The sequence below is a fragment of the Podarcis raffonei genome, chromosome 8 (genome assembly GCF_027172205.1).
Source record: "Podarcis raffonei isolate rPodRaf1 chromosome 8, rPodRaf1.pri, whole genome shotgun sequence".
Lineage (NCBI taxonomy): Eukaryota > Metazoa > Chordata > Lepidosauria > Squamata > Lacertidae > Podarcis > Podarcis raffonei.
Genome location: NC_070609.1, coordinates 355,780 through 379,242, shown reverse-complemented (window position 1 = coordinate 379,242; position 23,463 = coordinate 355,780). Strand labels below are relative to the sequence as shown.

The 23,463-nt window shown below is 52.1% G+C and overlaps 1 protein-coding gene across 2 annotated transcripts; it reads left to right on the top strand.

Annotated features, from left to right (window-relative positions):
• The first annotated feature begins 313 nt into the window (after positions 1–313).
• ZC3H4 (zinc finger CCCH-type containing 4) lies at positions 314–22,423 on the top strand. 2 transcript variants are annotated; one of them, XM_053397602.1, is made up of 14 exons: positions 314–504; positions 10,230–10,446; positions 11,362–11,475; positions 12,131–12,347; positions 12,981–13,126; positions 13,717–13,813; positions 13,990–14,129; positions 15,176–15,289; positions 16,832–16,943; positions 17,258–17,367; positions 17,578–17,945; positions 18,228–18,502; positions 19,046–19,297; positions 20,159–22,423. In XM_053397602.1, the coding sequence occupies exons 1-14, from the start codon at positions 329–331 to the stop codon at positions 21,640–21,642; spliced, it is 3,822 nt and encodes a 1,273-aa protein (XP_053253577.1). In that variant the 5' UTR covers positions 314–328; the 3' UTR covers positions 21,643–22,423. The 2 variants fall into 2 exon arrangements, with proteins under 2 accessions (XP_053253577.1, XP_053253578.1); XM_053397603.1 differs by having other exon boundaries at positions 16,832–16,948; positions 17,263–17,367.
• The last annotated feature ends 1,040 nt before the right edge of the window (positions 22,424–23,463 follow it).

Below are 23,463 nucleotides of genomic sequence, written 5' to 3'. Positions count from 1 at the left end.
GTGCGCGAGCGAGGGCGGCGCCGGGCGAGTGTCGGGCGGGCGGGCGGGCGGGGAGGCGCCGGGCGCCATTTTGTGTGGTGCAGCCTCGGCAGCAGCTCGCCAGCCCGGCAGCAGCCCTCCGTGCGGCCGGCGCCCCGCCAGCCAAGCCCGCCAGCGGAGCGCGGCGCCTCAGGCCCGCCGAGTACAGTGACTGTGCCCCGTCCCGGTGCGCCTCCTCCCGCTCCCCTCTTCCTCCCGCTCCTCGGCGGCCGCCCGGCTGGCTCCCTCGCCCGCTGGCGCCGCCCCGCCAGCCCCGGCCTCCCGCCCGCCCGAGCCCCGGCCGCCCCCCATGGCCGTGGAGAGCCCCGGCGTGCCCCCGCCCAGCAGCCCGCACGCCAGGCCCCCTTCCCCCTCGCCGGCCGCCTCCCTCCTCCACAGCCACCACCACGGCAGCAGCCTGGGCCTCGGCGGCGCCAGCGCCCGGCCGCTCCAACAACACCACCACGGGCCCGGCCCGGACGAAAGGTCCAGTACCCGCCTCTCTCTCTCTCTCTCTTTCTCTCTTCTAGCGGGGGGGGGGGCGGGAGGGGCACGAGCGGGGGGGGGAGTGGGCAGCCAGGCGGGGGAGGGCAGCGCAGGTGGCCCCCTCCCTCCTCGCCCCCCCCCCCACATCCCGACATGGCGGGGAGGCCAGGAGGAAGAGCAGGAGCAGCAGGCCCCAGAGGGGGGAGCGGGCCCGGCCTTTGTGTGCGCCCCCTCCCGGGCCAAGCCGGGCATTTGGACGCCCCGCCACGAGGGACGGGGGGGGGGTGACAGTGTGACAGGCAGATCCTCCTCCATCCATCCTTCCCTCCCCCACTCCCTCGAGGGCAGGTGGGCAGCGCAGGGTCGCCGTGGGTCTACCTTGGCGCGCGCACGTGTGTATGCTCGCACACGGGGCGCGTGCCTCCTTCCCCCCCTCCTTCTCTTCCTCCCTCCCTGTGGAGTTCTCTCTTTCATGTGATGCAGGGGTTGGGTTGGTAAGTAATCTCTTTTATTGAATAATTCAATTTGTACCTTGTTCCTTTCTTTCCCCGCCACAAACAAAAGGCCAGAAGTCAGTAAGCATTTCGTTTAAGGAAACGAGCAGAACGGTGTCCCTTTCTGTTGGGCTGGTTGGTGCCCCTTACCTATGTGACCTTAACTTAGGAAAGTACTCACAAAAGCACACACCATCCTGGAAAGAAAAAGGAGATGTTTCGGATTACTGTATTTTTAAAAAATAGCTCAAGCCCTGCTGTAAGCTTTGCAGGGTGAGGGCCGCCCCCTCCCGCCTCCCCCCCAGCCCAGGGCTATGGAGCTCCAGCTGGGATGCCACCCAGGCACTGTGTCTGCAGACTCCCTCTTCATCCGGCTATCTGGAAAGTGGACACACGCTGCACTTAGTGCAGGTTTGCAAACTTGTTTCCAAAAAGGATAAGCAGTTCCAAAGTGTAACAAATCACAGTCTCCCCAAAGTCATCAAACACTTCCACCCTCTCCCTCATTTGGTAAGCAATAACCATGTACAGTGTAAGCACCTTATTAGCAACCCTTTTCTTCCTGTTTCCATCGTCCTTTTGTTAACTACATGTTCTGTGCAAAGTTCATGTTTGTACCTCACACAAGACAAGTGAATCCAAATAACAGTAACTCTGTGTTGTGTACATTAGACTCCTTATCCCGTAACCCAGCGCTTTCCAAATCCCGCTGCTCCTGTTCTTCATGTAAAACAAGGCCGTACACTGGGTCCCATAGCGAGTGCAGTGTTTTGTCCTGTTTATTCTGATGAAACGGGAAACGGTCTACGAGGGCCACACACTCACTTATGCAAAATAGCATTGGCTTGTGCTTTCCTGCACTACCAAAAAATACTTTTGTACACATGTGCTAGAAAACATCTACAAAACAAGGAAACTACTAAGTTGTCCACTAAAGAACAGTATGAAATTTCTGCTTGGGGTGACAATAATTATAATAGTAGCAATTTATTACTTGTACCCTGACCATCTGAGTTGCCCCAGACACTGGGCAGCAAATGATAGTTTAAAAGCAAATTTCATAGTGAAGTGTTAAGTTTAGAGTTTTTTTTTAAATCACCTTAGCATGCAATGCTAAGCTCCCTGATTCTGATTGGCGGGTAGGCTGGTAGATAGGCTGCCTCTTCCCCAACCTTCATTGGAGGAGAGGAGGTAGAAGATCTACCTGAAGGAGCGTCTCCATCTCCATCATCCAGCCCAGACACGGGTCCAGCTCCAAGTTCCCTTCAAGGTGTGAAGCTACAGTGAGCCAGGCAGAGGGTCTTGTTGGTAGTGGCGCCCTCCCTGTGGAATGCCCTCCCATCACGTCAAACAGATAAACAATTATAGGACTTTCTGAAGGCAGCCCTGTTCAGGAAAGTTTTTAATGGTTCATCTTTTATTGTGTTTTTAATATTTTGTTGGGAGCTGCCCATAGTGGCTGGGGCAACCCAGTCAGATGGGCGGAATAATAGTAGTAATAATAATAATTAATAGTAGTATTGGGCAGAAAGCTACTGTTATTGGGCAGAAAGCTACTGCCAGCAAAGGTCTGAAAAGGAGGGTGTTTGGGGAAAGGGGTGTTGGCAGCTTTGGATGCAAAGCGCTGAGGACCCTGAGCCATTAGGCCTCAACTACCTGTACCTGGCGCTGCAAAATGGTCTCTCCCACCCATTTCTGCCCTGACCACCTCAAGCAGGCAGGGCCTGGGATATGTCCCTAGACCCACCCCTCTCTGGTCGGACTCATCTGCTGCTAGTGCTGCAGTCACACACCCCGGCTCTCTGCGTGGTTTGACAGTATTCACTCAGCGACATTGGTGGCAGAGGTACCACTGCTGTTGGTCTGGTTGAAATTTCCTAGTCAAACTAACAGGAGAAAAGGGTTCCTTTCTCCATCACTGGTCCAGCTCTGGTGGTCAAAAGAGGCGGTTTATCCGCATGTTGGTAGCTCTGGCAGGGACCTTAAAGCACGAATTCGGACAGTAACTGTTACAAAAGCCCACCTTTCTGCCAATTAAAAGCTTGAGCCATTTTATTTCTACTTGTGACTGATCTAGCTTGCAAGCTCTGAGGTGGGCTGAACTTAGGCCTGCTGACCGTGTCCTGGGCAGCCTGAATCCATGTTCAGGGAGTTTGCGGTGGCTGAATGAGGCAGCCAAGGCTTGGCCTGATGTGTTACCAAGAGTTGTGCTACCAGGTCAACAGACCTGCTTCAACTTTGAACATAGATTATTATCTACCTGCTGTGACTTTATATTCCTCAATTCGTAAGAATTTACGTGGCACTTCTGAGTTAAGTGCATTATTTCAGCACTGCCAACAATAAGCCATTGTTGAGGCAGGTCTGGCAGTGCTTTGTAAGATCTGCTGGATTTTTACATTCTTCCTATTGACAAAATTAGGCTGGGAGTCAGAGGGAGAAAGACAGAATAAGGATGTGCACACTTGGAAAGTACGAAGTCCTGGGCGCTGATCCTCTTGCCGTTTTGCTTGATGTTCAGTGGGAAGGGATTAAAATACAAACTCTGTATCAGCATTTTATGCTGGTTACAGTCAACACATTTTTACGGGAAGTGTTCTTGTGCCGTTAGTAGTTGGATGGAAAGGGAGAACTTTTGCAGATGAGAGTTTCTTCTCCTGCCACTGAGGACACCTGCTGAATTTCTGCTTCTCTCCCATTGCTGGCAACGTAGGAGGCCGCCCCCTGTTGAAACTCATGGGCATTCTTGGGTGAATGACGTCAGCTTAGAATGCCGTGAGTCAACAGCGTGACCAGCAAGGAAGATGGGGGAGGAAACATGGCTAATTTCCATTACAGAGCTAGATTGCATATTAACTTCTTTGTGAAATGACCTTTTAAATTAAATATTTGGCAGGTGCATATAGCGCTTCATGCAACCAAGAGTGACTCGCAGAGCAGTTAGTGGTGGTGGTTTTTTACTGTCTTCTGATTTTTTTTTGCCCATGGAACCTTGAAAGCAGTTTTGGTAGTAAGAGCAAAAGGTGGCCAATTCCTTCGGAAGAAGGTGTCCTACATTCTTCCATGGCAGCCTCTCTTGACGAAGGGATCTTTTAATAGCCAGCTCTGCGGGCTCCACTCTCCTCTGAGATATGCCCTTGCGCTTCATTTGGCTCATCAGTCCATAGCACCTGGTTCTGCTGCAGGCTCTTGTTTTGAAAGGTGCAGAAATGATATTGGGCTGAAAGCCGTGCTTTTGGGCAGGTTGAGGTCATTGAAATAATTCCAAAATGTTTAAGTCTCATCTCTCCCCACCCCCTAGCTGGAGGGTGGGTTTTTCAGAGAGGTCCAAGTTAGCTGCCTGCCTGAATTAAAGACGTAGTTTGTCTTGATCTCCTTTGCATATACAGTTATCTCTAGCTTTAAGGAGCTGGCGTTAGGAAATCCTCCACAAGAGTTTCCGGTGTCTTCACCCTGCAGTGTATGCAGGGAACTCCCCCTCCTGCAGGGTTGAGGTTAAGAGTCATGCCCTAGATTATGAGTGTGTGCTTAGGGGTAGGTCCCACTCCTGCCAAATCCCACAGGGCCGGCTCCCACCCCAAGGCGTGTGCGTTGTCGCACCGATGACAGGTCCCATTTCGTTTCGGGAGAGCTGAGCTCCAAGTGTTTGCCTTTTTCCAGATTTCTTAGTGAGCTCCTTCATAGCATTTCCCCAGCATTCCGAGTTCATACTTTGGGTGAAGAAAGGTCATTGTTTCAATCCCCAACTGCATCTCCAAGCAGGGCTGGGAGCAGCCCCGGTCTGAAACCCCAGAGAGCTGTTGCTAGTCAGTGTGGGCAATACAGAGAGAGAGAGAGAGAGAGAGACCACTGGTTTCACTTGGTAGAAGGGAGATGCTCAGAAGATTCATTAAGGTTTTGTGTAATAATGCCAGAGAATGGCGTTTTGCCTGCTGCAGAAAGTGCATTTATACTCTAGTGGGCAGGGACTCGCGTTCCACCTGCTGACTAGAGTTCCCCGTGGCTGGTTAGATTTCCTTAAAATGTCATTGGCCAAGAGTTTTTTGTTGTGGAGTTCCTCACTCCAGGAAACACCCTGGCTTTTTTGAATTCATAGTTCACAGCACCCCAGCTCCTCCCCAGTTTTGCTTTCACAGGAATCATTCACTGGGTAATTACAGTTTGGTGTTCTTTCCAACACCTTTTTCTGCTCCAGTGTGTGAAATGGCCTTTGCTGTGGACCTGCAGCTGGCACAGATTTTAGCTGATGTTGTAGAAGGCTTCCATAATTGCAGCTAAGTTCTACTCAACAATAAATCCTTCCAAATTAATGAACCCAAGTTACACTCATTATCGTTATGGCTGATGTTGGGTCCAACTGTGTTCCCTTGAAGTAGACTCATTAAAATTAAAAAACTTGTTAGTTTGCTGGTTTCAGTGGGCCTACTCTGAGCATGAGTAAAGTTGAGTACAACCCTGGGTTTCAGCAGTCTCCTAGGTAAGCAGCAGTGCTAGAAATTATCCAGGCGCTTTTTGCGACAGGCACGGGTCCAACTGTGACCACGTGGAGATCTCTGGCTGCCAGGTGGGCGACTGACATCTCCGTCTGGCTGGCCCCTCCACCTTTCTTAAGCAGGTCAGGAGCAGAGCTTATTTGCTGCATTTATATCCCACCTCTTTCTCCAAAGAGGACATGGTGAAGTAGGTGGAGGCCGTGGCTGCCCATAGGTCACCCAGTGGGGATTTGAACCCTGATCTCCCAGGTCCTGTACCACACCGGCTTCCTACAGTCCTCATGTTATGGGTCAGCTATATAAATAAATATAGGGCAAGCAAAATGTCTGAAATATTTTTCTTGAAGCTTGAATACGTATGTTTTTTCTGGATTGTTCTATTTGATTTTAATGTGTTGTAAATTGCTTTGCTATTTTTTCTTTAGATTATCAAGTGGTATAGAAATGAAATGAAATAATAACAACAAACTCAATTGGAGGGGTGTGCCTAGACCAGGGGCCTGAAACCTTTAAGACAAAAAGAGCCACTTGGACCCGTTTCCGAAGGAAAAAAAACTGGGAGCCGCAAAACCGGGAATGTGACGTCGGGGCGGTGTGTGACTAGCGCACGCACCGCCCCCATGCGACGTCACAGCCAGTACAGCGCCCGCCACAGTGGGGAGTGTCGGGACGCACAATGCGCCTCCTCCCCTTGCTAGTATCCGCCCCGGAGCTGCGGCAAAGGTGTAAAAGAGCCACATGCGGCTCAGGAGCCGCGGGTTGCAGACCCCTGGCCTAGACATACCATTGTGGCAACCATAACCTAGATTCAAGGTGCCATTGGCAATCGGCTCATGTAGCTGAGTGTCTAACGCTGGTAAGCAGGTCAGGGGAACGATATCAACCCTATTTCATTTTAACATTGTGTTTGTTCAATCCAAAGTTTAGAGACTAAGGTGGTTTTTCCGTGGCTTTCCCATTTCCCACCATCAGGGGGCAGCAGAGACACTGGCCTTGATTTTTGACCAGAAAAGGTCTTGCTATATCTATTAAGTTTCAGACACAAAGTAAGAAGGCAGAAACCATTCTCATATAGAGAACTAACATGTTTCAGTTGCAGTAATTAAATAAGAGCTTGATATTTCTGTGAACGGTCCAGTAAAGCAAAACCACATACCACTTGCTCTGAGGCCCTTCTGTCATGCAGTGTTTCTGTTCCTTAATCAACTTAGAATATTCTCCTAAAATTACCTTTCTGCCTCATTGCCTTAACAGTGTGGCTTCTCTCTTTACGTCTGTGCGCTGGATCCCTGTCATGTTTCATTCAAGGTTACATGTCAGGCTCAGTGGCTTCCCTTTTGTTTCCGTCTGGTCTTTTCTTCACGCTCATCGCCTGCTGCCCTCCTTCAGCACCTGTTCCCACTCCCACTTTTCTGTTCTGTGCCAGGCATCTCCCTGTATATATGCCTGGAGGAGCCCCCCACGCCCCCCGTGGGCCTGTTGAAGCCGGCTCCTTCTCTTGACCGCTCAGAGGTGACCTTTGTCTTGCTGATCTCTGCCATTACGCAGCCTTCTCCTGCCATGGCTTCTTTCCTCAGCCTGGTATTCTTTCTCTGTCTTTGTACTCTTGGCACCAAACACCTGCAGAAGCATGAGCACCCTCCCCACATGGACTTTCCAGGAGAAGCTTCTGTGCTCTTCTGATCCAGGCCTTGGAAGGGTCTGTTGTCTCCTGCAGCAGGTTCTGGTCACGTGATCTGTGAGGTCACACAGGGCGACTGTGATGTAATACTTTGCATGAAGCTCAGCATTCTGCTGCAGAGATAGCAAAGGGACTGGCTCCCGAGGAAAGTCCCCAAGAGCTGTGCTGGGCCTGTCACAAGGCTAGCGTTTCCCCCAGTGTCAACTTGATTCTCTGAAAGCCCTATAGCCACATGGCAACCACGCTGCTTTGCCCTATAGCCACAGTGAACACGTATGGCAAGCTCTACTATGAAGTTGACAGAGCCCTGTAGCTTTTAGTATTAATTACTTTACTCAGAGTTGCTGGTTAATAGCTTTTCACACAGCATTAAGCCACCAAGTTTTAGATCATTTTGACTGCCAGAATAAGGCTACAATCTTAACCACACTTACTAGGGAGTAAGCCCCATTAAACACAGTAGGACTTACTTCTGGGTAAATATGCATGGGATTGCACATGTATGTTGCATGCTGAAGCCCTCATGGCGTTTTCTATTACCAGACTAAGCACGGTCAAGGCGAAAGCAGTGTATTTATGCCCAGGTGGAAGAGGTTTAGGTGAAGGGATCAGTGCTGCCATTGGAAAGTGGATGGCAGAGATGAAGTCCAGCTGCCCTAAAAGTCAAGGCTGTGGCTTCCCTTCTGTGCCCCCCCCAACTTTAGGCTGTCCAAACCCCCCCTCTCCCAAGCATTCATTTGGAGGGATGTGAGGTGTAGGATGCCGTTTTTCTTCTAAGTTATTTTGAGAGTTGGAACAGTCATAACTAGTAAATTGCAGTGCCAGATTTGGCTCTGTTTAGGTCTTGGAAGCCCCTATTGCACGCGCTTCCAGTTGTGGAAGAGCTGCAAATAATTCTGAAGGTTGCTGCCAGCTTTAAACTGTTCCCTGTCTGAGATGCAAACGCTCAGCCTGGAGGTGGTGGCTTTGCCCTGGCACTGCCCTGGCTGGCCACACACCACAGTCAGCACCGCCCCACTGTGTCCTGCTTACAGAGAGGAGGAGGCACCTGAGTGAGGACAGCCGAGGGGCTGAGCTGTGTGCAGGGCCGTGTCGGCTGGCTGGCAGGCTCTGGGGAGAAAGTCAATAGTTTCTGTAGCAGCGGCAGCAGCCCGGCTTCCACCATGTGTGCTGCAGAGGCAATTTGACTAGCAGCAGACTTTTAGTGTCAGGTGGAGGAAGAGAGGCTTCACTGAGGTGAGGCATGAATATACCTGACGAGCAGGCAGCCTTCATCCCCCTCTCTTCCCCCACCGCCCCCTGAGATCAGGAGAACAACCCTGTTTGCTGTACTCAGGTAGCACCAGTAGCTCCCTGCAGGTAATGCTGGCTCACGCCAGAAAGGATGTGAGCTTGTCTCCCCCGGCAGCTCTTCCTTTCGTGAAACACATCGCTTCCTTGAGTGCCTGCTGTTTCTTAGCCCTGGAAGTCAGATAAACCACATCCTTTACCTATTGCCTTCAGTTTACAAGCACACAACATGGACTAGCATAAGACAGGCAAATTGAGGTGGTTCTTTATTTGAAATACATTTTGAGTCAAAATGTAGTGAGTATTCTAGTTTTAAGTGTGTGTGAAGTTTGTGAGTCCAACCTTCCAGCAGAAAAGTGGGCATGGTTGCGATTTCCACATCTGACGCTCTACACTGATATGGGCTTCTTTTCTTAAATGAAGATTACGTCCATTAAAAATGCCATATGGGAAGCCGGCCCCATTGCCAGCTTTGTATCTTGGTCTATAATTTGCTGTATGTCCTTGGGTCTCACTATTGTGCTTGGCTCACGGATACTGACGGAAGCAGCTAAACCGATTGTGGCCTGGAGAGTGCCAGCCGAGAAGTTTTGCTTTCGTAGTGACTGGCTGGCCTGGAGCCTGCAGGGCTTCTGCCTTAGTGGTGGTGGTGCTTGGAGTGGTGGTCTTCAGAGCACCCGCTGACCTTTCCCCACTGCTGGTGCCTCTGCACAAACCGCAGTAGGCAGCCAAGACAAAATAAAAGCCTGTGTGTCATTCCAAGTAGGAGATGAGCCCCTTTAAATGGCTGTTGAAGGGCTCAAGCAGATGTTCAGAAGATGTTGGTTTCGCTTTAGAAATAAGATTCCCACTCAGGAATTTGGTCGCATGTAAGGAAAGCTTATAAGCTGTTGTGGCAGAGGGATGGTGAGCACGACGTATCAGCTGAATCCTCGGTTCTCAGTTCACGCTGGGTCTCACCGCCAGGCTGCCTTGGGTCAGCCCATTATCATCACCCTCCTAGCTGTGTTATGGAGGTGATAAAAATGGAAAATCTTTTTTAGTAAACACTTAATTTATGAAATGAAAGCATGTCATGCATGAACTCCTTTGAGCAGTTTTGGGGACTTGCTTTAGAAATAGGTGCGTTATTTATCCATTCAGCCTTGCAGAAGAGTGCAGGGTTCCTCAACAAATGGTTCTCTGGCATTGGAATGGGGATGGAAGTTGTAGTGACTTTTGTCTTTGGACGGGAAGAAGTGGCACTTCAGCTTTAGGCTCAGCTCTGGGCTTTCTCAGCTCTTCTTGCGTTGCCACTTTGCTGTATTCTTGGGCTGGGGAGGAGTAAATGGGTGACCTTGCGGTGGCAGTGTAAAAAGGCAACGCTTCATTTCTGTGTAGATACCGAGCAGTTGGAATAGCCACGTCTCTTTCTTTTATTTAACTCTGAGGTTTCCAGTCACAAATGTGTTTGCGTAGTCAGATACGTAGCCAGCCACTTGATGGTTGCTTTTGCTGGTGTGTGCATGCATGTGTGTGTTTCTATCCTCTCCCGGAATACAGTCCTAGGGCTGGAGCTGCATTCATTTTTGCACATACTCTGCAGAATAAGGACCTGTTGTGGGAGGAAGCAGGACTGGTTTGGTTCTTTTCCAATGCACTGATCAGGCCTGTGACCTTTGACAGGCAAGCGACATGCGATTTAGCACAGTTTCCTGCTTTGAAACTCCCCTCTGCCCCCTGCCTTGCTCCTTCCACCCAAGTGATTCTGGTTGTGTGTCTTTACAGGGAGGATGGGGAGCTGGAAGAAGGGGAGCTGGAAGATGACGGGGGCGAGGAGCCGCATGACGCTTCAGAGTCCCGAGAGAAGAGTCGGAAGGACAAAAACGAGAAGCATCATAGTGACTCGGATGAAGAGAAGACTCACCGGAGGAAAAGGAAGCGTCGGAAAGAGCGCGAGAAAGAGAAGCGGAGGTCCAAAAAGAAAAGGAAATCGAAGCACAAGGTGGGTGAGGCCAGGCAAGCTTCAAGAATATCAGTTTCAGACCCCTCCTCAACCTTTCCTTTGATGTTTGCCCCGGTCTGGGGTCAGAGAGCTGGGGACGTAAAGGGGAAGCCAAGCACAGACTGCCTCCTGCATTTCTTAACAAGGATCTTGGGGGCCCCAGAGCCTGCTGTGCCAATGGCATGCTGGACTTCAAAAGCGTGGGGGGCCACACAACTGCATGAATGAGATGAGAAGTGATGAACTAGAATCAAAGGTGGCAGAAACGATTGGAGGCTAGAAGAGATCGCTCTTGATTAAAAGCAACTGCTTCTAAGGTGAACAGATGATACGAGGAACCAAAAACAGTTAGACTTGTATGTAGAAATACCAAAGTATCTGAAAAATCATGTAAACTAGAGTGCATGTGCTGGAAGCCCAATTTCAAGTTGCATTTGATGCCTTTGAAAACTGTCTGCTTGCTCCAGGCAAGCAGTATCTTCCAGCTATCTATCATCTGTCTATTTTCAACTGCTACCCATTAGCCAGAGCTTTCAAATCCCTAAAAACCAAGGAGGGTCATTGGCCTATCAGGTTTATAATCTAAAAAGACACAACACAAAAGAAAAGGGTTGGGAGGGAGGAGGAAATAAGCAATCTAATGGCCAGCTGACATGAAAAAGTTAATAGAGAGGAGGCACAAAAAGTTGCTTGTCTCCCTGTTGTGCCGATGGGTGTCCCTGCTTCCCTTGTCTTCTGTTGGCTGTTACAGCCTGATGTAGTGACTGCTGCTTCATAGATAGTTGGAATTCCCTCCTGTGTAGAGAAGTCTGTGCTGAAAACATTAAAGCTCCTTGTAAGCAGTAGCCAGAGCTGGGGGAATGAAAAGAGCACGATCTGGGGAGTAGTCGGTAACAGCCTTGCCCTCCTTTGCAGCGCCATGCCTCTTCAAGTGACGATTTCTCAGACTACAGTGAGGACTCAGACTTCAGCCCCGGCGAGAAGGGGCATCGGAAGTACAGGGAGTACAGCCCTCTCTACTCCTCCTCCGTAAGTGCATTTGGAAGTTCACCGGGAATTGGGCTGGGGCCTCAGTCCCACCCTGCGGCTAGGCAAAGGCTCCCACGCAATGGGCCAGCGGGACTTGTGGCAGAACTGGCAGGTGGCAGTGGAGGCCTCTGTGCCAGAGGGGAAAGCGGGCAGCTGGGTGGTGTCTGCTCCCGGAAAGGTTGGAATGGAGGAGAGCCTCCCCCAATGTGGTGCCCTCTGTACTTTTTGGACTACAGTTCAGCCTCAGCCAGCATGGCCTGTGATCAGGGATGGCCCTCTGGAGAGGCTGGTTTAGAAGATGCACAAGGAGCCCATTTGTACCTAAAGACCCTGTACACGAGAGGACCAGGTGATGTGAGAGACCGCCTTATTCCTGCGGTCTATGGGAGAGTTTCTCCTGCAAGTCCCCAGGATCTCAGCAGCCCTCCTCCACAGGAACTCAGGCCAGGGTTTTTGGTGTGGCTGCCCCTGTGGTGTGGAGCAGCATTTGTGTTGAGAGACGGGCGGCTTTCCCAGTTGGCTCAATGGGTCTTTGCCAGGAGTGCCTACGGCACCTTGTTTCCAACGTATTTGCTGTTTTCATTGTACATCTCCTTGAGATGATGGTGATCAGTTTGTGATGCCTGGTAATAACTCTGTGTGCGTTCGCTTCCAGTCTCATCAGCAGTATTCGTCATCTCACAGCGCCCCCAAAAAGGGATATTCCAAAATGGAAAGCAAGAACTATCCCATGTACGAGGAATATGAGAACGAGGGCTATTGTGACTATGAGGGAGAGGATGACGAGGACATGGGCAAAGAAGACTACGATGACTTCGCAAAGGAGCTGAACCAATACCGGAGGGCCAAGGAGGGGTCACACAGGGGGAGAGGTACACACCTGCCTGTGCTTAGCCCTCATTCCAGATGCTGGGAAAGTGTTTGCTCCCCAGTACAAAAGTGATGCCCATTGTGAAAGTTAGTCAGCATTCAAAGGGATTAAACTTGCCTTTTTAAAAGGCACTTCAGGCTCAGTGCAGATTTTTGTTCTGGGTTCAAACTCAGAAAACAGGTTGGCATCAGGGTTGTGTTCCTGCCTGCTTTTTGTCATCAGGGAGGAGTTGAACTGTCTCTGCCTGTTGGGCTCCCTTGAGGCCAGCTGCATGTTTTGAGTCAGATTGACTTTGGTACCGAAGGTGCATTAGCTCCTTGGTTACTCAGCATCCTCCCCTGGGACTGAGGTCCCTTGCCACAACATGGCTGCTTTCCTTTCCCTTGAGATCTTAGTCATAGAAAGGCAAGACAACATATTCCCCCCCCCCCCGGGTGTGCTGTGTCCTCTGGTCCCCAGAATCATGGAGGCAGCACTGTGCGCCATTGCATGGGAATTTTGCTGTTCCTGATAGACAGATGCAGAATGCTTTGCTGTTCCTGCTTACAGGGAGCCTTGGCAGGAAGCTAGAAGCAGCGTCTCTTTATGCCCCAGAGTCTGATCCGTTTTTGTTTTGTTTGTCTTGTGTCCACAGGGGGTCGTGGGCGAGGCCGAGGCTACCGTGGTCGTGGAAGAGGCGGGATGCGAGGGCGAGGCATGGGCAGAGGCAACCGTGGCAGGGGAAGAGGAGAGCATCTGGAGGAGGAGGAGGAGGAGGAAATGTATGAAGAGGAAATGGAGGTGAGCTGGCACGGTTGGCACTTGCAGCCAGCCCAGCTTCTGCATCTTGAGTGGCATCTAATCAAAACATACACAACTGTATACAATGGAAGTATAATACATACTGAATGTCCCAACGCAATTGGTATCATGACCCAAATTAATATCCACTTGAGGCCTATGTGTACAGTGGCAGAGAACTTGGAAAAAACATATATGCAATCTTGCAAATTGCTTTTCAATATAACCAAGAGTTCAATAGTTCGACTATGTAGTGAATCTTCTAGATAAGATGAAGGACTCTGGCCGACAAGATGCCTGGGTATTGTCTTCATTTCGCATGTCATCTTTGAGTCGGTTCAGACACGTTGCTAAATAATACATGTCATGCTGTTCTTACAATGTACATTGCGGCTGTACATTATTTTGTCCAGTTGCAGAATATCAATTGCATCGGGACATTCAGTGTGTGTTATGTTTTATTATATACAGAGTTGTGTTGGTTTTGGTTAGATTCTATTCTCTGCATTCCTTCATTGCTGGATCCTCCTTGTGTGGCATTTCATGAGCCAAACCCCACTGTGCTGATTTCTCCTCTTTCTGAATGCCAGTACTGCGAAGGAGAAGAGCCTCCAGGGGGAGATGAGTATGACGACTATTCCAAAGAGCTGAACCAGTATCGCAGGAGCAAGGAAGGAAGGGGAAGAGGTAGGTGGGCCAAGACTCCAGTCACCCCTCTGGCCGGCAGGCTGGAGCCCTCACAGGCCTCACTTTCCCCTTTGTTTGCGCTGGCACTGCTGTGATCCAGTTGCCTGTGTGGACCTGAAGGGACGGTGTGTCATCTGTCGCCATTTAAGAAAATGTTGTTGCTTGACTTGTTCCAGGCTTAGGTCGTGGCCGAGGCCGTGGCTCCCGAGGGCGAGGCGGCAAGGGGATGGGCCGAGGAAGAGGCCGGGGGAGAGGAGGCATGGGCAAAGGAGGGGGGATGAATGAAGAGGACGACTACTACGATGACGACATGGGGGTGAGTGACTTCCCTGACCCACGTTCCTTAAGTCTTCCCCTACAGTTTGTGTGCCTGGATCAGCCCCCTTCTGATTCCATGGGGCCAAAAGCCTGATTGGTCGAGATGCAGTTGCAATCAAAATTACTCAACCGCCATTGCAAATCAAGTTTACAGTCGAACCTCGGTTTTTGAACGTAATCCGTTCCGGAAGACCCTTCCATTGAAAAAATAGAGAAATGTGCCTTAGAAGCCGTTTGACTTCTGAGGAGTGTTCGAAAACAGAAGCAATTACTTCCAGGTTTTCTACGTTCTGGTTCCAAATTGTTCAGCTTCCGAGACGTTTGAAATCCGAGGTTCCACTGTATTATCAAAATTTGCAGACTTTCAGCTGTTTGCAATGAGCAAATCAAACAAAAGCATTTGAAATAGCTCAGTGCAGCAGATGCTTCATGGTTCCCCAAATTCAGCTGAAATTGCAACTTATACTGGCTTTTCCAGTCTCACTATTATTCAACCCCCTGTGTAGAACCCCTCACAGCAACACAAATACATCAGGTGTTGTCTCAAGCGCACCTGGTACAACTGATCAAGGGCTCCACCAGTTTCACTAGGTGTGCTTGAACACATGGAATACCTGAGCTGATGGTTGCAGAGTGTCAAATTTGGCTGCATGGTAGAAATACGGCTAAGTCAGGAGAATGGTCCAAGAAGGTAAGAGAAGAGAACATCACCCTTCACAAACAAGGATCAGGATACAAAAAGATAGCAAAGGCACTGCATGTTCCTAGAGACACTGTTGGAAGCATAGTTTGCAAGTTCAGAGTTAAAGGAACAGTGGTTACACAACCTGGATGGGGCAGAAAAAGGAAGCTATTTGCAGCAGCGGCCAGACTTCTGAGAAGGCAGGCTGGGAAAAACCCCTGAGTGACTACAGAATTGTTGCAGCAGGACTGGGTGGCAGCGAGCAATATTTACAGATTGTTTTGTTCTAAAATTATGTAAGCTACTTTCCGAGGCTTTGCATGAATAACATTGGTAAATAAAGTGTCTTGTGATTGCCATAGGATGGAGGCGGAGGCGGGAATTATCGGCGGAACGACCACGATAAATCTCACCAGCAATCAGATAAGAAAGGAAAAGTCATCTGCAAATATTTTGTGGAGGGAAGATGCACCTGGGTAAGTGTTCAGGACCAGCTTTCGTTCCTGGCTGCCTGATGTGGTGACCATGCACTAGGTCTGCAGGCGTATGTGCCATCGGAGTCTGTTGGTGGTGCCCATAATGGCCACATTTGGTGGTTCACCTGCTGGTGGTTGAATCGTGGCGACACGGAAGCTTCCATCTCATTCCATCTCTGTCTCCGATTCCTGTGGCCTCATTTTTGCTCTGATCCTGTCAGGAAAGGGGGACATGAGTATTTGACTAGAATGAGCAGCAGATGAGGTGAAGTGCCTGTTGTGCTCCCCTTCACTGCATTTGGGGTTCATGGCTGATGGGGGCCCCAGGGCATACTTGCCCTGTGTGGAGGACGCAGTGGCTACCTCTTGGGGTTTTTTTTAATATATATACATTTTTTATTTTTTACCAACCACCAAAACACAAACAGTGAAACCCCCCCAGGCGGCTGATACATTGGGTATACAATATTCAATAATATACATATTCAATAATTACATATTCAATAATATTCAATAATAACATATTCAAATTAACCATGCGTATACTTCTATATACCTTAACACTCCTCCTTCCACAAGGTTTATTTAACTTTTAACATTTTAATTGCCCCAATTTGTTCAAACCTACTCAAATAATATTTTCTCAAACAAGTGGCTACCTCTTGAAGGAGGGATAATTGTTTCATCACTATTCTGTTTTGTTGGTTTATTTTGTGTGCCCTTCACAAGATCTCAGTGTGGCTATAAATGTAGAAATGCAATAAAAGAAAAGAAAAATTGGCAGCCAAAGAGTTAAATTATGCACCATTCCCCATCGCCAGAGTCAGACTTGGGTGCTCCACGTTCTCTTGGGAGGAGGGCAGAGCAGTGTGGCCCCATTGCATGTGCCTGGAAGTCTACAAGGCATATGGTGTTCTGTGGCTGGTTGCAGAGGGAGGGCAGCAGTGGGCACCTGTTGCTCTCTAGAATTTGCTGGACTCTGGTTCCCATCAGCCCCGTCCAGCACAGCCGGTGGCCAGGGATGGTGGGAGTTTTAGTCCAACAGTACCTGGAGGGCCATGGGTTCCTGAACTCTGCTGTAGGGGAAGAGATCACCTTGGGCTCTCCATTGACTTGGAGCATATTAGATTTCACCTCTTTTGCAGGCATAATGTTATGCCGCTAGATGCCGGCTAAGTCCCGCTTCTGTCTTGCTGTACCACCAGCTCTGCCCATTTTGGCCTCCTGTGCCAGCAGTTTACTGCTGATGTCACAACAGCACCTGCCCTTCCAGGGTCCGTCACAAAGACCTTGAGTGCTGAGCCCGTCCTTGTAACTTGGGAAGGTGTTCGTGGTTGTACGTTACTCCTGTTGCTGTTCTTTTCAAATGAGAAGTTCTTCTTTTTCCCTCATTGTCTGATTGTGTGAAAAGGTAGCTCATCTCACCTCTGGGGTTGATGGGGGGGTGTGTGTTTCCAGGGATGAACTGCTAAACATCCTTTGTGCTCAGGTGTCACACTGTGCAAAAGTCAGCTCTTTGCACCTTCTGCTTTTTCCTGGCAGGGTGAACACTGCAACTTCAGCCATGACATTGAGCTGCCAAAGAAGCGGGAACTGTGCAAGTTTTACATCACTGGCTACTGCGCCAGAGCCGAAAACTGTCCCTACATGCACGATATCCTTTCTGGTTGCTTCCACGCCGGGGTTTCTTAAATTTGCCTCTGAGTCCTGCATTTTTAGAGGAAAGCTAATATCAAAGGGTAGGTGGGGAGGTTTAATCTGACTCTCCATACTGTGGACAACGGCTAAGCTTCACTCAAAGTTTTTGAGCTGGGCCAGGGTTGCTCTAGGGAGATCAGCCCCGCTTCCTGGGTGTGAGAGCCCTGAGTCTGGGGGTGGGCCTGCTGCAAGCCGAAGCCTGGCCTGGGGTGCGTTAGTTCTCCTGTGCCTTTGCCCTTGGCGTGATTTACTTTCTTTAATGCCTCGCACGGGACTTCCCTTGCAAGCTGTTCCACACGACTGGGAACTGCATCAACGGAGACGACTGCATGTTCTCCCACGAACCTCTCACAGACGAGACGCGGGAGCTTCTGGATAAGGTGAGTGGGCCGGGGGGCTGCTGAGATTTGCTTCCAGCCATGGAAGCCCTTTGCCGAGGGCAGTGCCTTCTCCTTAACAGTTGTGGGGGGCAGGGATGGTTCGGGAGCCATGCAGTCGGCGTGTGGGGATAACGGGAGATGACTCCTGCCTTGCCACCCGAGGCGGCCCCTGCCTTCTTCGCCCACGACCTTCTTTCGCTTGCCCCTTAGATGCTGGCGGACGATGCTGAGGCCGGAGCAGAAGACGAGAAGGAAGTGGAGGAGCTGAAGAAGCAAGGCATCAACCCCTTGCCCAAGCCGCCTCCCGGAGTAGGGCTGCTGCCCACCCCCCCTCGGCCGCCGGGGCCGCCAGCTCCAACGTCGCCCAACGGCCGACCCATGCCTGGCGGGCCACCTGCTCCGCCGCCCCCACCGCCTCCCCTCCCGCCCCCTGGGCCCCCGCAGATGCCGCCTCCGATGCACGAGCCCCTCTCGCCGCAGCAGCTGCAGCAGCAGCAGGACATGTACAAGAAGATCCCCTCCCTCTTTGAGATTGTGGTGAGGCCCACCGGCCAGCTGGCGGAGAAGCTGGGTGTGAGGTACGTACCGGGGATCTGGTGAGGGGCAAGGAAGGGGGGTGCGCCTGGGGCCTCTCCCTCCCTCCTGGTGGCAGCCAGAGTGCTTCAGGTCCAGGCCTGGGAGGGTGGGCTGGCTCCTCTTTCCAGGCCACGCTCCTCCTCTATGTCCTGCTGCCTGGCAGGGAGCCACATGCGGCAGGTTTGGCTTGACCTGCCTCACCCCGTGCTGAAGTGAGCTGCCTCTGAAAAGGCTCCTCTTCCTCCTCGGCCGTTTTCTGACCCTCGCTGTGTTCTTTCCTCTAGGCACCCAGGCATGTCTCCGCCTATGTTCCCTGGGCATCCCGACATGCCCCCAGACATGCCCCCCGACATGCTTCCTGACATGTGCCCTGACATGTGTCCCGACATGCCCATGGGCCCCGGCATGAACCCTGGTGCTCCCATGGGCCCCGGGCCCCCAATGATGCCCTTTGGGCCCGAGGAGATGCCCCCTGGCCCACCAGCACCCGACTTCTATGACGGCTTCTACCCGCATCCAGAAGGCTTGGAGATGGACCCCAACCTGATGGGTGGCCCAGGTACTTGATCCTTCCTCCCTCCCTCCCTCTCTTCCAAAGGAGCCCAGTGGCAAAACAACACCATTCCAGGCATTTAAAAGAAAGCATGTGAAAATAAGTCAACATCTGTGTTTACTCATTTTAAAAAAGCAGTTAAAAATAGGTGAGCGTCAGCAGTGTGGCTAAAGAGAAGCTGTGGGCAGTAGGCCTATCATCATCATCATCATCATCATTAGACACCCCACCTTTTCCCCTTATGGGACTCAAGGCAGCTTCCGTATGAAAACAAGACCGTTGGAATACAACTCCCATCATCCCTGACCACTGGTCATGCTGGCTAGGCATGATGGGAGTTGTACTCCAAGAACATCTGGGGACCCACAGGTTGCTAGAGCATTGAGTCCAATGGGCCCTTTGGCCCCTGCAGCGGCCCAGTGCCCCCAGGGCCACAGTTTGCTGGGAGGCGGCCGCTCCTGGAGGCTCCTCCGTCCCCTGCAGCAGGGCTGTGCTTGCTCTCCCCGCCCTTGTTTCTCACGGCCTCCTTGCCTGCGCTTTCCCTGACAGAGGGCTACGGGAACTACGATGAGATGGACGAGCTGCCCGGGGAAAACATCTTCCCCGACCCTTCCCTGGAGCCAGACCCCTTCTGCGACGGAGGGGTGCCCAGGCTGCAGAAGCCTCCCACCAACGTCCCCAACTTCCTGCCGTCCACGCAGCGGGCTCTGTACCTGCGCATCCAGCACAAGCAGGAGGAGGAGGAGGAGAGGGCTCGGCGGCACGCGGAAGGCTACAAGCCGGATCGGGAGCACGAGGAAGGCAAGTGGCTCCGGCAGCCCCGACTCCAGGCTTGCTTGGAGGGGCAACTCTCGTTCTTGGAGGGAGGGGGCAAGCTGCTCTGGCCGTTCAGCCTGGCTGTCTTGGTGTCCTCCTAGATCAGAGGTTGGGAAGTGGAGCCCCAGGACCCCCTCCCTCCATGGACCACTTTCACAGTTGGGCAAGGCTGCCTACCTGTCAGTCACCTCCTGTCATAGGACGTCAGGTGACTCAGCTACAAATCTGCAGCTTGCAAAGGAAAAACCAGGCACTCACCTAAGTCGTCGTCCCCCCGCCCCACCTTCTGAGTCTTCCTTCTTTGCCAGTGGCAGAATTTGAGACTTTTTGAATTGGATGCTTTTTTCTGCAGGTTTATTTGCCCCGTCCCACCCTGTCACATGACTTGAGGTGATGAGCAGGGGGTGGTGGATGGGGCCAGAGGTTGCCCACCCCTCTCTTAGAGCCCCTCCTCCTGGGGTTCTTGAGCTGCAGCTGTTGAGAAGGAAGTGGTCTCTTCATTTAGGCCGAGGACACAGTCTGCTGCCATTCATGACTGAGTCAGGCATAGTCCAGAGCCCTCACTGACCTCTGAAGCTTGGGTGGTGCATGTCTCAGAGACAGACAGAGAGGCAGACGCCATCCTCTGTAGCTGCTCCTAGTGCTTTGTCAGAACCTAAACAAAGGAAGACCAGTTTGCATTTAATGTTGCCTTAAGCGCTTCGGCCAGGCGAGGTTTGCGTTTTGCAGTTTCAAGTATCTTGTCAGTTATCCCTGATTTGGGGGATACTACAGCCAGGAGTGATACTCCAGCTTTGCCTCGTGACTCATTCTATTGCCCCTTCTCTCTGCTCCCCTCCCCCCCAGGTGATACTGGCAATTGGTACTCCAGCGACGAGGACGATGGCAGCAGCAGCGTCAGCTCCATCCTGAAGACTCTGCGGCAGCAAAGTTCCAGCCGGCCCCATGAAGACGCTCCCAGTGGCGCTGGCCCCGCCTTGGGCAGGAGCGACCCTCGCCTCCAGAAAAGCCAGCCCCCGGGAAGCGGCCGGCCGGCCGACCCTCGCCTCCTGCGTGACCCCAGGCTTTCTCGAGGCGTGGAGCCTTCTGCTCCGCCCGGCGTGGGGGACGCAGGGCCCACAGATCCCAGGCTGGCGCGGCACATTCCCCCCTCTGCCCCTAAAACAGACTCTCTGCATTCCAGCCCCTCCGTTGGGCAGAAGGGTGTTCCGGTTCCGGAAGAGGAGGAAGGGGAGAGAGCTCTGAGGGACAAGCCGGTCACGATTCCCCTGGATCCTCTGCCAAATCACACCCTGAGGGACCCTCGGGGTCAGCTGCAGCAGTTCAGCCACATCAAGAAAGACACTGTCCTGGTCATGCCCGGTTTTGCCCGCATGGTCCTGTGGAGCCCCGAGGACCTCATCCCGCTGCCTGTCCCCAAGCAAGAGTTTGTTCCCGTCCCGGCAGCTCTGCAGGCTCTGCCTGGTCTGGATCCGCGCCTGAACCGGCCTCAGAACTCCACAGGCCTCTCCGACCCCAGGCAGCGGGCAGCAGCCCCAGCAGAAGCCTCGGCCGGCTCTGGCTCCAGCCTCCCGGACTTTGAGCTGCTCTCGAGGATATTGAAGACCGTCAACGCAGCAGGCAGCCCCACCCCGAGCGACAAGCCAAGCGATCCCCGGATGCGCAAAGCCCCTGCTGACCCCAGGCTGCAAAAGGCTTCTGAGCCAGCGCCCTCGGCGCCCTCAAAGCCAACGGAGGCCGCCAGCACGTCGGCAGCTGGCCCTGCTGCCTCCTCGGAGGCAACCCCCAGCATCGCTCCCTACGACCCCCGGCTGCTGACGGCGGGAGGGCTGAGCAGAGGCACCAGCCAGAGCAGCGTCCTGAGCGGGATCAGCCTCTATGACCCAAGGACTCCGGGCTCAGGCGGCAAGGCTGCGGAGCCAGCTGGGGAGGGCAGCAACAGCAAAGGCAGCGCCAGAGGGAAGGAGCCCTTGTTTGTTCGCCGGTCGGCCCTGGACCAGCTGGAAGCGGAGAAGCCCAGCGCAGAACCGTCGACCGACAGGTACAACAGCTACAACCGGCCCCGGCCCAAGGCTGCCGCCGCCACCACCACGGCCACCACTGCCGCCACCACCACCACGCCTGCTGCCACAGAGACTGCCGCACAGCCCGGCATCCACAACCTTCCGGTGCCCCCCGTCTATGGCATGGTGAAGCAGGCGGCCAAGTCCGGGGCAGGCAGCCCCTTTGCTGGAAACAGCCCTGCGCAGGACGGGGACCCGCAGGACGCCGGCTCCTTAAAGGATGTTTTTAAAGGCTTTGACCCCACAGCCTCCCCGTTCTGCCAGTAGTATTAAAGACTTGCCCCTGCAGCCTTGTGCCCGAGAGAAGCAGCAGTGTTCGAAACTTGTTCTCTTCTTTTCCTTTTATTCCATTAATCCACCCCCCCCTCCACCCCAGCCATATAACTTGTATATACATCCTTTGGGTTTTGCTCAGTGCTGTAGCGTGTAATATCCAAGCTGCATTGTAAACAAGTAATCAGAGTATCTTAAGTAGTACTAGCCAGTATTGTCTGATGCCCTGGGCCTTTGTTTGAGGCTCACCTGAAATCATTCATTGTCTTCAAATCCTCTTTGGAAACCTGGGCCAGCAATCCCTCCAGCCCTTAGCCTTCCTTTGCACAGTGGGCTACGTCCGAACCCCTCCTGCTGCTCCTCCTCCTCCTCTTCAGGTGTTCTCTGCGGGGTGGAGGAGAGGCTGGGGAGAGAAAGGTGGTTCTTTCCTGTTGCGTCAAGGGATGATGCTGTCAGCCATGCTGATCTGTAGAATATATGTATCTTCATTTCTTAGCTGTAACAAAATAAGTGTATCATAGCCTTTTTTTAAGAAGGAAAAAAAATCTAGTGCGGTGAAAATTACCATGGAGAAATAACCATGTTGGATTATTTTTGTAATTGTGTTGGATTTTAAGTACTTGTTTGCCATTTCCTGGAGGTTGCTGGATCCAGATCCAGCTGAACTAGAACAGGGCGCTACATCCGGGGTGTTGGGGCAGCCTCTCAAAAAAGTGATGCTTTCTACCAAAACAGAATTTGTAGTATTGAAATTAAATTATTAATATCCCTTTGATTCCACTTGTCTGTCTTCTGCACTTGTCTTAAAAAGCAGGCACTGCCAGGGCTCCCAAACGGCCTGTAGATTATGTAGCTCCTATGAGAACAGGCACTTTCGCAGGCATCTTAGGGAGGTGGAACGGGGCAACTAGAGCAGGCAGGCCAGGCCCAGAGGCTCGGCTGCAGAGCAGGTTCACTTAAAATCCAGACTGAATAACTCAAGATTCCACATGGCTTTAGAAGTGGAAATGTTGCTGCAGGTGGACAGTCCTTTTGGAAGCATCAGAAGAGCAGGTGTCTGGCATTGGTGCTTCAGAAGCAGCTGGTGAGGACCAGGAGCAAGAACCAGAGATTGCAACGTCTGTTCTTGAGAGATCATCACAGTCAACTTGCCTGCGGGCTGTTTTAAAGCCCAGCCAGAATGTCTTCTCAAAGGGAAGAGGAGTTTGGGGCCTGCACTTGCTTCGTAGCCCCCCTGCCCTGCATAGTACTACTGCCTCTCCCCTGCCGGCATCTCACCGTCTTTGTGTTAAAGCACACAAAGCTGTTTGGCCTGATCCTGTCAGCGCCTGCTGCCTCTTGGCAGCCTCCTTCAGGTGGGGCTGCTACTCTTCGTCGTCTTCCTTCTCACTTGTCCTCCATCTGCACTTGAAGGCAGGAGAGAGACTGGATGCTGGCCTGGAAAAAGTATTTCTCAACAGCAAGGGTATTTCGCAGCTACTTGCAGTGTTCTGAAAAAAAGCATGAGCTCTGTCAGCTCGGCAGAGACGAGGTGCTTGTGCCCTTTCTGCACAAGGAACCTACCCAGAAAACGAAGAGGCAGCCGAAGCTTCCCCTCTGCTTTGACTGAGTCCTCGTGACCCAGCGTGGTCAAAGGACGCATCCTGCAACCTTGCTCAGCACACAGCATCCCCAAAGATTTGGAACGGGTCTCTCCCCCTGCGTGGAGGTCATAGTCTTGAGTGGTGAAGGCGGTAAACACCCTGAGCGGAGTGTGTCTTAGCTGAAACTGACTAGCTGTAAGAAGGTCTTCTCTCCCTACCGTGTAGTATATAT